The 13893-nt window shown below is 38.9% G+C and overlaps 1 protein-coding gene across 1 annotated transcript in view; it reads right to left on the reverse strand.

Annotated features, from left to right (window-relative positions):
* Nucleotides 1-13893, reverse strand: part of Phlpp2 (PH domain and leucine rich repeat protein phosphatase 2) — a 66390-nt gene that overhangs the window by 41224 nt on the left and 11273 nt on the right. The window contains exons 3-4 of the mRNA XM_090357325.1: nucleotides 7659-7792; nucleotides 4004-4194 (exon numbers count right to left, since the gene is read on the reverse strand). Coding sequence (XP_090213451.1) covers nucleotides 4004-4194; nucleotides 7659-7792 — 325 coding nt within the window. The remainder of the gene's footprint in view (nucleotides 1-4003; nucleotides 4195-7658; nucleotides 7793-13893) is intronic.

Below are 13893 nucleotides of genomic sequence, written 5' to 3' on the forward strand. Positions count from 1 at the left end.
CAGAAGTGGTGCTGTGGCTCAAGTGATAGAGCTCTAGCTTTGTGAAAGCCCAAGGACAGTGCTCAGACCCTGAGTTCAAGCCTCAGTACGGGCAAAAAAAAAAGCCAGATTGGAGGCCTGGCTCAAATAGTTGAGTACCAGCCATGTGCAAGCAAGCACAAGTTCTTAAAAGTTCAATCCCCAGTTTGGTGCGGTGGTTCATGCCTATAATCCCAGCAACTCAGGAGGCTGAGTTCTGAGGATCATAGTGCAAAGTCATCCCAGACACTAAAAGGTCCGTGAGACTTTTATCTTCAGTTAATCACCAGAAAATCAGAACTGGCACTATGTCTCAAGGGGTAGAGCAGTAGCCTTAAGCTAAAGAGCTCAAGGACAGCGCCCAGGCACAGAGTTCAAGTCCCACACTGATGGGAAAAAAAAAAAAGTTCAATCCCCAGTACTGGCAAAAAAAAAAGTCGCCAGGAGTTTGGCCTAGTGGTAGAGTGCTTGCCTAGCATGCACGAAGACCCAGGTTCTATTCCTCAGTACCACATTCATAGAAAAAAGCCAGAAGTGGGGCTGTGGCTCAAGTGGTACAACTTTAGCCTTGAGAAAGCTCAAGGACAGTGCTCAGGGCTTAAGTTCAAGGCCCAGGACTGGAAAAAAAAAAAGTCAAGAAAAAAAAAAAAGAAAAGATTATTTTGAGGAAGGTCAGTTTTGCTTAAATAAAAATAGTATACTCTAAATAAAAAGACTTTTTAAATCCACTGACTCAAAGTGGGGTGTCTGCTGTATCTTGGTAATGTAACACATACCTATTCCCCCTCAAATATCCTATGCCCCTTTGCAGTCAATCCCTTCCCTATAGCTGATTTGTTTTCCATCACTATAACTTTTTTATTTTTTCCCTTTTCCAGAATTTCATGTAAGTGGAAACATGCCAAGTGGATGTTGGTGTCTAGCTGCTTTTTCTTACAATAATGTCTTCCAAATGGATTCTTGTTTTGTGTGTGTCAGCAACTCATTCTTTCTCACTGCTTAGCGATATTCTATTGTATAGGTCCTATCTATCAGTTCACTAGTTAATAAGCACTTAGGGTGCTCCTGATTTGGGCTGTTATGAATATTCACTTGCAAGTCCCTATAGAAACACATTCATTCCTCTTGGGTAAGTTACTAGGAGCATGGTTACTGGATCATCTAATAAGAATATTTAATTTTACAAGAAAAGAACTAGCTGTGGCTGGGAATGTGCATGCATGAAACCCTGGGTTCAATTCCTGGTTCCACATAAAACAGAAAAGGCCGGACGTGGTGCTGTGGCTCAAGTAGCAGAGTACTAGTCTTGAGCAAAAGACGCTCAGGGACAGGCTCTGAGCTCAAGCCCCAGCACTGGCATGCACACACGTGCGCACACACACACACACACGCACACACGCACGCACGCACGCACACGAACAAACTGCTTTCCCAAGTAACTTCATTCCCATCAATGATATAAAAGTGGTTCAGTTATTCCACGTCTTTTCCAAACTTGGTATTCAACAGTTTTTTTTTTTAAATTTTAGCCATTCTAATGGTATGTATCAATGTGATTTTCATTTTCATTTCCTTAATGACTAATGGTGCTGAGGATCTTTTCATATATTTATTTGCAGTCTTCACATGTTCTTGGTAAAGGATCTATTCAAAAATTTTCCTTGGGGGCTGGGAGTTTGGCCTAGTGGTTAAAGTGCTTGCCTAGCGTGCATGAAGACCCAGGTTCGATTCCTCGGTACCACATACATAGAAAAAAGCCAGAAGTGGTGCTGAGGCTCAAGTGGTAGAGCTCTAGCCTTGAGAAAGTCCAAGGACAGTGCTCAGGCCCTGAGCTCAAGCCCAGGACTGGCAAAAAAAAAATTTTTTTTCCTTGTTCTTTACTGGGTTATTTTTCTTTTTGTTTATTAATTACAAGTTATTTATATATTCTAGATACAAGTCCTTTGTTCCAGATCAACTTCCACAAATAACCTTTAATGGCATTAATTAGAACTACATTAATTTTCTTTTCCTTGTTATTTAACTAGTACATGTTTTCCTATCATTTCATTTTCAACCTTCTCAATTAGATTTCTATCTTCCAGGCATATCCCTCATCCTAAGGCAGTATCACACTTTACTTACTTAGGACACAGCTGTATCTTATACTTTTCTTTTTCTGTTTTTCTTTAGGGCAGATTGAATAAGAAAAAAATCTTAGCCAGGCACTGGAGCTCAATGCTTGTAATTCTACCTACCTACTCAGTAAGCTGAGATTCAAGGATCTTGGTTCAAAACTAGCCTGGACAGAAAAGCCTATGAGACTCTTCATTAACCAGCAAAAAGCTAGAAGTAGAGTTGTGTCTCAAGTAGCAAAGCAAAACCTTGAGTGTAAAAAGCTAAGTGAGAGTGCTTTCCTACTTCCTTGCCCACCAAATCTCAACCATGTCCTCCTTCACTTCCTCCTACTCAAGCTATTTATCTTCAGCCTCCAAGATCAGAATCAGATCTGACACTCGGCTGATTCTTGCCCCATGGATGACTTTGAACTTATATGCATTCAGTTCATTAAGCCCACTTAGTGCACTTCTGTCTATATACTAGGTTCTCCCACCCTTTCAGGACCGCAGTCACAAATTTGCCTTGATTCAGTTAACAGTAGTTTTTGTTTTTAGCTTCTTTCAAAAGCAATAACTGTCTCTTGGCTTCAAGCACTAAGCCTGTCCAAAACCTTTCAGACCCAGAAACCAGCAAGCCTACCTTTTCAGACCAACTAACCACTTTACATTTATACTTTATATTTCAAAACACAATTATGTCTTTTCACATTTATCTTGTGTGTGTGTGTGTGTGTGTGTGTGAGAGAGAGAGAGAGAGAGAGAGAGAGAGAGAGAGAGAGAGAGAGAGAGAGAGAGAGAGAAAGAGAGAGAGAGGATAGTCTAAGGGCTTGAACATAGAGCCCAAGCACTGTCCCTGAGCTTTTGTGCTCAAGGTTAGCATTCTACCCCTTAGAGTCACAGCTTCACTTTCAGTTTGTAGATATTTAATTAGAGGTAAGAGTCTCCTGGACTTTTCTACCTGGGCTGGCTTCAAATCATGATCCTCAGATCTCAACTTTCTGAGTAGCCAGGATTAGAGGCATGAGCCACCAGCACCCAGCTTTGAAGTCCTCTTTAATTTATATTATTTACGTCATTCAATAATTAAATGAAAATTATATGTAGCTTTCTTTAAATATTAATATGTGTTTATGGTCACCAGTCACTTTATTTATCTAACTAGTAAGGACACACCTTTTCTGGGAGGTCAAACTCTCCAAGAAAGATGCAGAAGTGGCATATCTCTTGCTGTTGCACTGAGGATCATGACAACCCAACTCTCAGCCCTAATCTAGTGAGGAAATGAAATAAATTAAAAGGAATCTATTTTTGGAACTGATATTGGTGTCTCATTTCTAGTTTCCAAAGACAAGTTTCTCCCTTATCTATGCCTGGTGTGAAAGCGAAAGTGTTTAACCAGAGCAGTTCTGCAGCAGGATTTAGAGGCATGGACGGATTCTGAATCTCCCAGAAAGTCAATCTTTAATGATGTTAATCTTAACTTCTTTGAAAAGTTATGGGAAAAAAACTACAAAAAGTACATGTGATATTTTCTTAATTTTATTTCCTTTTCTTTTTCTGTGCTGGGGACTAAACCTCAAGATATACTACATCAAACCAGCCTATCATTGAGTTACATAGTCCCACTCCAATTTTTTTTTTTTTTTGCCAGTCCTGGGTTTGGGCTCAGGGCCTGAGGGCCTGAACACTGTCCTTGGGCTTTCTCAAGGCTACAGCTCTACCACTTGAGCCACAGAACCACTTCTGGCTTTTTCTATGTATGTGGTACCGAGGAATGGAACTCAGGTCTTCATGCATCCTAGGTAAGCATTCTACCACTAGGGCAAACCCTTGGCCCCCCAATTTTCTTAATGATCAGATGAATAATTCATCTTTGTGATTCTTACCTTTCCCCCAACCAAAGGCAAAATGTGCATCTTTCCTGTTTGACAGTCCTTTACCGAAGAAACGATAAGGCAGGTACCACAGAGAACAACTAGGCGTTCAGCCCACTTATGCAGCTGAGTCTTTCCTTTGCGGACATTATAGATGCCAGACAGTAGGATTCGATCCAGATGATCCATCTGGCATGGTTTTTCTGAAAAGAAAACAAATCTTCATAATCGACTGTTTAAACTAGTATAGCATCGGAAAGGAAAAGGAGAGTATTATGTGCCAGCATTTAGCAATCTTATTTATACATAACCAAGCAATATGGATTTTACAAAGTAAGATCTGAATCCCAAAATAACACCACTAACTCACGTAGTGGGAATTCTTGTGACTTTTGATGCACAGATCAACACTCTGTACCCTTCAGATGTAAATGTTAACCCTTCTTTATATAACCATCTCTCATGAACATGCAGAGAAAAGCAATATGGCAGAGAGGTTAACAACATAGACTTTGAAGTCAGACACAGCTGAAACCCAGTTCTGACAGTTATTTTGTGCCTTTAAACTACCTGTCTTTAAAAAAAAAGTGCTATTATTGCAGTAAGGTGAAGGCTGTCTGCCCAGAGAAATACATAATTTATATAAGAAAATAAATTTCATAAGTAAACTGCAAAAAAAAAACCCTATCTACCTTACTGATTTCTTTCTCTTTACTAACAAAATTTACATTCTATTACTGTATCATGGTTTAGAGTTCAATATTTTGTTTGTTTTTTCTTGCTAGTCCTGGAGCTTCAATTCAGGGCCTGGGCACTATCCTTGGGCTTTCTCAAGACTAGCATTCTATCACTTGAGCCACTTCTGGCTTTTTCTGTGTATGTGGTAACCAAGGAATCAAACCCGGGTTTTAGTGCATGCTAGGCAAGCACTCTACCACTAGGTCAAACTCCTGGCACCATTTTTTTTTTGGGGGGGGGGAGTCTGTCTATCATGGGGCTTGAATTCAGGACCTGAGTGCTGTCCCTGAGTTTTATGAAAGGCTAGCACTTTACCACTTGAGCCACAGCACCACTTCTAGTTTTCTGGTGGTTAACTGGAGATAACAGTCTTATAGATTTTCTGCCCAGGCTGGCTTTGAACCATGGTCCTCAGATCTCACCCTCCTGAGTAGCTAGAATTACAGGAATGAGCCACCAGTGCCTGGAAGTTTGGAGATTATTAAATATGTCTACTTCAGAAAGAAGAAAGTAAAAGCTATGGAAGTTCTCTTATTCTAGACAAAATTCTCTTATTTCCATTCTTCATGAGGAAAAGTTTATGGGTGATATTTGAATGAAGTGCTCCCATCACGGTGGTGGGAAGAGAAGCTGACACATGCATGTACAAGCTTCTCTTTCTTCCAGCACTCTCCCAATTCTCAGAAGTCATCATATACTCCGATATAGTAAAAGAGACATTGAGACAAATAGAGATACAAGTTCTTGGTAACAGCACTTCCAGAAACAGGTGAGTATTGTTCACAGAAATGAGAATATGAGGTTTTACAAACAGTAAACAGATTTGGAGAACCAGGGTGCAATGTAGAAATGGACACACACAATTGAGAGTGCACATCCATATTGCTTTGCCCACTTAACTAGGTGTTTCCCTCATGTAATATATATGGAAATGACTGAGACTACTTCAAATCCTCTGGTGTCAATACCAGATTTATTAGATGCCATTTCTCCTCATTTTGTAAGTGGCCCTTCTACTTATAGTCCTTTTTTTTTTTTGGCCAGTCCTGGAATTTGAGCTCAGGACTGGTTGTTCCACTTATATTCTAAATTCTACCTTCCTTAAGGTAGTTAGTTCTACCAGATCTGTATTTCTGAAGCCAGACATCTCCAAATGGATGTTTACCAATATTCAAAATTAAGCCATCACCATCCCTATCAACCAGCTCCTTCTTATATCTGAAACCACAATCTCACACTCAGAGACTGCTTCTCTGCTTGAGTTCTCTTCCTCTACTTCCCTTTCTGACAACCATTAACTTGTGAATTATTCGTTCATCTTCCTCTGGCTCACTTAGATCTCATTACCAAGTACCAAAAAAGGATAAACTGATAGCACACTCATGGCCCCAGGCAATAACCAAGGAGTCTAAAGCTCATTGCTAAGCGATTTACTATGACTACTTTCTCCTCCTTCTTCAGGGCTTCGAGCATGCTAGGCAAGCACTCTACCTCTAGGCCAAACTCCAGGCCCCTAAGCATTCTTCAATACCACATACTTAGGAAAAAACTGGAAATAGTGCCATGGCTCAAGTAGTAGAGCTCTAGCCTTGAGAACGCCCAAGGACAGTGCTGCTCAGGCCCTGAGTTCAAGCCCCAGGAATGGCAAAAAAAAAAAAAAAGGAAAATACCTCAAAAATATTTTGCCTCTGTCTAGATTCAGAATTTGAGCAAGACAGAAGGAATCATACCTTTCAGTGATGATCTTTAATGTGTCTAAACATTTTCTCTGATGTAGTTCCCATTCTTCTCTTTACCATATTAACTTGTTATAAAAACCAAGTTACCATCACTGAGATATCCATGTGTCTGAGAGTGGGGGGGTCGGGGGGCACTTCAAACACTGGGGATAGCTAGCTCCCATGCAGCCCTATGGAGATGTATACATACACAATGACGTACAGAGCACCAACCATGACCAAAAGTTCAGGGACAGCACCCAGACCCCAAGTTCAAGCTCCAGGACTAGTACTAAATAAACAAACATCAGTAGTTTAGAAAATGAGAACAGGAATCTTAATACATGATTATGCCCATATATGTTAATATTTTAATTCTTCAGCAAGTAGGTCATTTTAAAACTGAAGGTGTCAAATGGTACTGTCAACTTATTAAGTCTATGACATTGAGCATGCTTTAAAAAGTTAACGGAGTCTATCTGGCAAATATCATGTAACCCTTTTACTAATTACAATAAAAAAAAAAAGGTAACGGAGGGCCAAGAACATGGACTAATGGTAGAATGCCTGCTTAGCATGTACAAAGCTGTAGGTCAAGTATAAAAGCAAAGTACAAAGCAAAGTATAGAGCACAGCCTTGAGAAAGCTCATATACATAGGAAAAGCTGGCAGTGGTGCTGTAGTTCAAATGGTAAAATGCTAGCCTTGAGAAAGCCCAAGGACAGTGGTCAGGCTCTGAGTTCAAGCTCAGGACTTGCAAAAAAAAAAAAAAAAAAAAAAGTCAGGTGCCAGTGGCTCATTCCTATAATCCTAGCTACTCAGGAGGCTAAGATCTGAAGATCATGGTTAAAAGCCAGCTCAAGCAGAAAAGTCCCCGTGAGATGCATCACCAATAAATACTCAAAAAAGCCAGAAGTGGCACCGGGGGTCAAGTAGTAGAGTGTTATCCTTGATCAAGAGGCTTAGGGACAGAGCCCAGGCCCTGAGTTCAAGCCTCACGACAGGCAAAAAAAAAAAAAAGTTGAAGGGCTAGGGACATAGTTCAATTGGGAAAGCACCTGACTATTGAGAGCACGAGAGCACAAAACCAAACTTAAAACCCAAAACTTCAGGGGGCAAAACAAAACAAAACAAAACCAAGGATAGATGAAAACATAAATAATCAGCTTAAAAATCATTAAGATATTCACAAGACATGGATAAATGCTTACCACCATAAAATCGAATCATACAGCTCAGGTCAGGATTTGTAGCCTCCTCCTGTATTCGCACAGGATCATCAAATCCCAGCCTAGACAAGTAGTCATAAACAATCTGAAGAGGTTGCTCAGTAGGTTCCAGTTTCCTGCTTCCACAATTCAAAAGGAAAAGTATTAAATAAGAAATAAAACTGCTGCTTTTAATTTTACATATCTTTCAATAAATATACTCTTAGTTTTCATTTCAAAATAAAGATTTTTTCTCTAATAGCATATGATACAACTACCAATCAAGTCATTTTCAAACTTTGTGATCTCAAGATCTCTTTATATTCTTTGAAGACTCCCAAGATTGTTTACATGGGTTATATAAATTGATATTTACTAGAATGAGAATTTTAGCAAAATTGAGAATTTGTAAGTACTTATTCACATTAGATAACAATATTATATTCATTGTGTTGTAATAAAACATTGTAAAAATGTTTTAAAATTTTTTAAAATCATTGGACATCAGTGACTCAACATTGTAATCCTAGCTACACAGGAGGCTGAGATCTGAGGACTATAATTCAAAGCTAGCCCTGGCAGACTAATCCAAGAGACTCTTACCACCAACTAATCAGCAAAAAGCTTGAAGTGGAGGTGTGGCTCAAATGGTAGAGTACCAGCCTCAAGCTAATAAGCTAAGCTAGAGTATAAGGCCCTGGATTCAAGCACCAGTGCTGGCACCTAAAAAAAAATTAGGGCTAGGAGTTTGGCCTAGTGGTAGAGTACTTGCCTAGCATGCATGAAGACCTAGGTTCGATTCCTCAGTACCACATACATAGAGAAAAAGGCAGAAGTGGTGCTGTGGGGCTCAAGTGGTAGAGCGCTAGCCTTGAGAAAATCCAAGAACAGTGCTCAGGCCCTGAGTTCAGTCTCCAGGACTGGCAAAAAAAAATAGTAGTAGTCTTATATTTTGTGTATTTCTTTCTATTTTTTTTTTGTGGGTCATGGGGCTTGAACTCTGGGCCTGAGCATTGTCCCAGAGCTCTTCAGCTCAACATTAATGCCCTACCCCTTGAGTCCGAGCCCCACTTCCTGTTTTCTAGTGGTTAGTTGGAAATAAGAGTCTCATGTTCTTTAGTGCCGGGGCTGGCTATGAACTGCAAACCTCAGATTTCAGCCTAGGGTTACAAGTGTAAGCCACTGTGCCTGCTCTGTCTTTTTCTATGTATGTGGTACAGAGGAATTGAACCTGGGTCTTAGTGCATGCTAGGCAAGCACTCTACCACTAGGCCAAACTCCTGGCTATTTTGTGTATTTCTTAAGAGCTGGTTTAATGGAAGAAGAGGGATTCTCAAATCATGTTTTGTAAAAGCTCCACTGCATGAAAAAGAGGTTGCAAATGAAAAGAATGCTTTACTATAAAATAATTTGGATCGGGGCCGGGAGTTTGGACTAGTGGTTAAAGTGCTTGCCTAGCATGCACGAAGACCCGGGTTCGATTTCTCGGTACCACATACATAGAAAAAAAGCCGGAAGTGGTGCTGAGGCTCAAGTGGTAGAGCTCTAGCCTTGAGAAAGCCCAAGGACAGTGCTCAGGCCCTGACCTCAAGCCCAGGTCTGGCAATAAATAAATAAATAAATAAATAAATAAATAAATAAATAAATAAAATAAAATAAAAATAATTTGGATCTCACACTTAGCTCTTTTTTCTTTTTTTGGCCTTGAACTCAGAGCCTGAGCACTGTCCTTGGACTTTCTCAAGGCTAAAGCTCTACCATTTGAGCCACAGCACCACTTCTGGTTTTTTCTATGTATGTGGTACTGAGGAATCAAACCAAGGGCTACATGCATGCTAGGCAAGCACTCTACCACTAGGCAAAACTCCTGGCCGCTCACACATACCTTAAAAGAACCTCAGAGACCCTTCAAGGCTCTTTGAAAACCTCTTGCCTGAACTAAAAAGGAGAACTGATGTCTGAGTCCAGTCCTGAGCCAAAACACAAGACCCTACCTGAAAAATAACTAAAGCAGAGAACAAGAGTTTGGCCTAGTGGTAGAGTGCTTGCCTAGTATGCACAAAGACCCCGGTTCGATTCCTAGGTACCACATGCATAGAAAAAGCTGGAAGTGGTGCTGTGACTCAAGTGATGGAGGCTCTAGCCTTGAGAAAGCCCAAAGACTGGCTAAATAAATAAATAAAGCAAAAAAGGGCTAGGTGCATGACTTAAGTGGTAGAGCACTGTCCAGACACAGTGCTCTAGACACAGAGTTCAAAGCCCCAGCACCCTCCCACACACATACAAACAGCAATACTCACAGAGAACTAGGGAACAGTCACAGATATTTTAGATAAATCTTCTATAAAAGTTGAATTTGGCCATATGCCCATAATAATCTTATTTTAAAAATTTTTACTGTTATTATTAGGTGATGTACACAAGAATGTCCATTTCATAAGTCAGGTAATGAGTACATTTCTTTTGTGGAAATGTCCTATTAGATAATCTTTTAAAACTTAAGTCTGAGCCCTACTATTCTTGGATACAGAATTTAATGTATTTATTCCACATAACAATCACATATTCAAACAAATTCTCACTTAATCAAATTACCTATTTCTCTCTAGAAAATTGAGAAGATGTCAACCTAATTCTGACACATGTTGCATGACAAGTTTCTGCAGACTTCAAAAACTTTATATATTTCCATTTAAATAAATAATTTTCCCTGGTTCTAAAAAACATTATATCTGCTCACATTAATTTAGTATAAATTAGTAAACAAGTAATCTTTTAAGAAGCACAAAAGGAGTAAAATGAGAAATTAACTCCATTAATCATGAAACTCAGGGAGAGAGTTGGGGGGTGGAAATGCTACAATATGCTTATAATTTTTTGTTTTACATTTCTACAAGCTTTTAGTTATTTGTTAAATCTGTCACATAACAGAGAAATTATATTATCGGGAGATGGAGAAGAGTGATATGGGCAACAGAACATTATACTCAGCATTTGAACCTTTTTTAAACAAAAAGAATTTTGTAGTTCATGTGAATGTGTATTACATGCATGACAATTCCAAGCAAACAGCCACAGCAGATTATGGCTCTTGGCCAACAGTAGTATTTTTCTGTGCTTCGGTTATTCTAAATAGCAATTATAGTTAGAGGACAGTAAATTCCATTCCAAATGTCACAAGAGTTCCAATTAGGGGTTTAGAATACTAGTGTCAGAACAAGTACCTAGCATGTACAAGATCTTAGGTTCAATCCTCTCTAAACTTAAAGTCAATCAATCAATCAATCAATCATAGTTCAATCATAGTGTACTCTATCACCTCAGCACTGAAGCGGTAGAGACTAAACTATCATCAATTCCAGGCCAGCCTGGAATACATAGCAAGACTGTTTGAAAAACAAACACAACAAAACAAAATAGAATTCTACTTGACAGTAGAAGTTCTAGAACCAGATACTATTAAAATCCAACACAAGGAATATCGTAGCAAAGACCCTAACAAAACACAGAACCATTCTCCACATCCAATTTAGATTAAGACTGAATTCCTAGCAACACCTGCAATCCTAGCTACTCATGAGGCTGAAATCTGAGGATTGAGGCTCAAAGCCAGCCCCCTCAATAAAGAACTAAGGAACATGAGACTCTTATCTCCAATTAATCACTAAAAAATGGGAAGTGGGGCTGTGGCTCAATGGGTAGGGTGGTAGGCTTGAGATGGAGTTATTATTTCAGTTGGCCTCAAATCATGATTCTCTTGATCTCTAGCTCTAGAGTAGGTGGAATTACAACTATGTACAGTGGCTAAAATTTTTTTTTATAATTACAGATCAACCTTCTTGATGAACATATGTGCAAAAATTCTCAGTAAAATATTAGCAAACCAAATTCAACAACATACTACTAGTAAGATCATACACCATGATCTAGTTGGTTTCATCCCAGGATGACTCAACATATGTAATTCAATAAACATAATATTGCACATAAACAGAATTGAGGGACAGCACCCAGGCCCAGAGTTCAAAGCCCCATGATCCACAAAGAAAAAAAAACAGAATTGAGGACAAAAGTCCCACAATCATTCCAATTGAAGCAGAATCTGTCACAAAATTCAAGATCCTTCTTATGATAAAAGATGTAAAGTAACTAGTAATAGAAGGAATGTATCACAGCATAATAAAGAATATACAGGGCAAATCTATAGCCAATATCATATTAAATAAGGAAAAACAAATTTCATTTCTAAACTCAGGAAAAGATAGATGCCCACTCTCCCCACTCTAAATGCAAAAGAATTCCTAGTCAGCAAAAAGGCAAGATAAAAAAGTGAAAGAGAAGGGCCGGTCACGTAGCTCATGCCTGTAATTCCAGCTACTCAGGAGACTGAGATCTGAGGATTTGGGTTCAAAGCCAGCCCAGGCATAAAAGATTGTGAGATTTTTAACTCCAATTAATCACTACAAAATGGGAAAGTGGGGCTGTATCTCTAGGGATAGGGTGGTAGCCTTGAGCTGAAGAGCTCAGGGACAGCACCCAGGCCCAGAGTCCAAACCCCATAACCGACCTAAAATAGTAAATAAATAAATAAATAAATAAGTGAAAGGGATTCAAATAGAAAGGAAAGAAGTCAAATTAACCCTAATTGTAAATAACATGACCCTGCACTTAAAAATTTTAATTATCCAACCAATTTTCTTTTTGTAAACCTGAGAAACACTTTTGGCAATGTACTAGAATATAATATCAAACTAGTACCTCTTATGTAGCTGAACAATGAATGGCTGAGAAAAAAATCAGGAAATAATTATAAAAAGTAAATATCTGGGTATAAATTTAATCATAAGGTTAGAAAGACCTCTACAATGAAGACTATAAAACCTCAAAGAAAGAAATTAAGATCGTTGTGAAGCGTGGTGGCTCACATCTGCAATCCTAGCTAATCAGGAGGCTGACATCTGAGGATCAGGGTTCAAAGCCAGCCTGGGCACTAAAGACTTTGAGACTCTTATCTCCAATTAATCGCTAGGAAATGTGAAGAAGGGCTGTGGCTCCATGGGTAGGGCAGTAGCCTGGAGCTAAAGAGCTCAGGGACAGCGCCTAGGCCCAGAGTTCAAGACCTATGACCCACAAAAAAAAAAAAAATTAAGATCACACCAGATGGAAAGACAGCCCATGCTCCTGGATTGAAAGAATTTATATCAAGAAAATGGCCATACTACTGAAAAGAACCTAATAATTCAATGCAATACCTATCAAAATCCCCATGTCATTCTTCACAGGAATAGACAAATTAAAGATTTATATGAAAGCATAGAGCGAGCAAAAGTAACCCTGACCAAAAAGTGTAATGTAAGAGGTTGGACTTCAATTACACTACAGAGCTATAGTAATGCAAACAACTTGATACTTACACAAAAATAGATATAAAAACCAATGGGAGAAAATAGAAGACCAAGAAGCACAATCTATCACTTAGTTGCTACCATCTAATTTTTTACCAAAACCATAGACTACAGTAGGAGAATATAAAATTTAATGTATGGTAAAAGCCCAAATATGTAATTATTAATTGTATATATAAAAGATCTGGAGAAAAGAAAATCTTGCAAGGATGAGATCTGGTTGTCATGCTCAACCACTTCCTAGCTTTAACTCTTAGGTTAAGATGTTTAACCAACGCTCTTAACCTCACTTCCCACATCCATAAAATAAAGACAGCTTACCTCACAAGACTATTGACATTTGAATATTATTTCTTTTTATGCTTTTTCATTTTCCAAAATTTCTTCCATGAAAACATTACACTTCAAGTAATCAGAAAAAAGGTTCTCTAAATGATAATTCCTAGAGGGGCAACTATCTTATAAAAAGCTATTCTAAAGTACTTATTCCTCTGATTAGATAACCAAAGGCTGACCTCCAGCAATTAACAGCTAAGCAAAAGATCTAAAGAAGATATGGAAATAGGCATAAGTAAGCAGTAAAAATGAGTAAGAGGGCTGCTGTGCCAGCTCCTTTCCTGGAAAGCCTTAGTCAGAAGGAAAAAGTTTGGTATCTACCTTGAATGTTGGGCATTCCAAATGCCTGGCAGTACCTGTCTGACCTTGAGCAGGTTTCTTGAACCTGAGTCTTCCTAATCTGAAAGCAATGAGGCTATCTCCCTTGTAGTTCTTATAGAGGCTTAAAGATGAAAATGTACATGAAGCACTAAACACGCTGGCCAACACAAGCAAAC

Source organism: Megascapheus bottae, chromosome 24 (genome assembly GCF_031878675.1).
Source record: "Megascapheus bottae isolate mThoBot1 chromosome 24, mThoBot2.hap1, whole genome shotgun sequence".
NCBI lineage: Eukaryota > Metazoa > Chordata > Mammalia > Rodentia > Geomyidae > Megascapheus > Megascapheus bottae.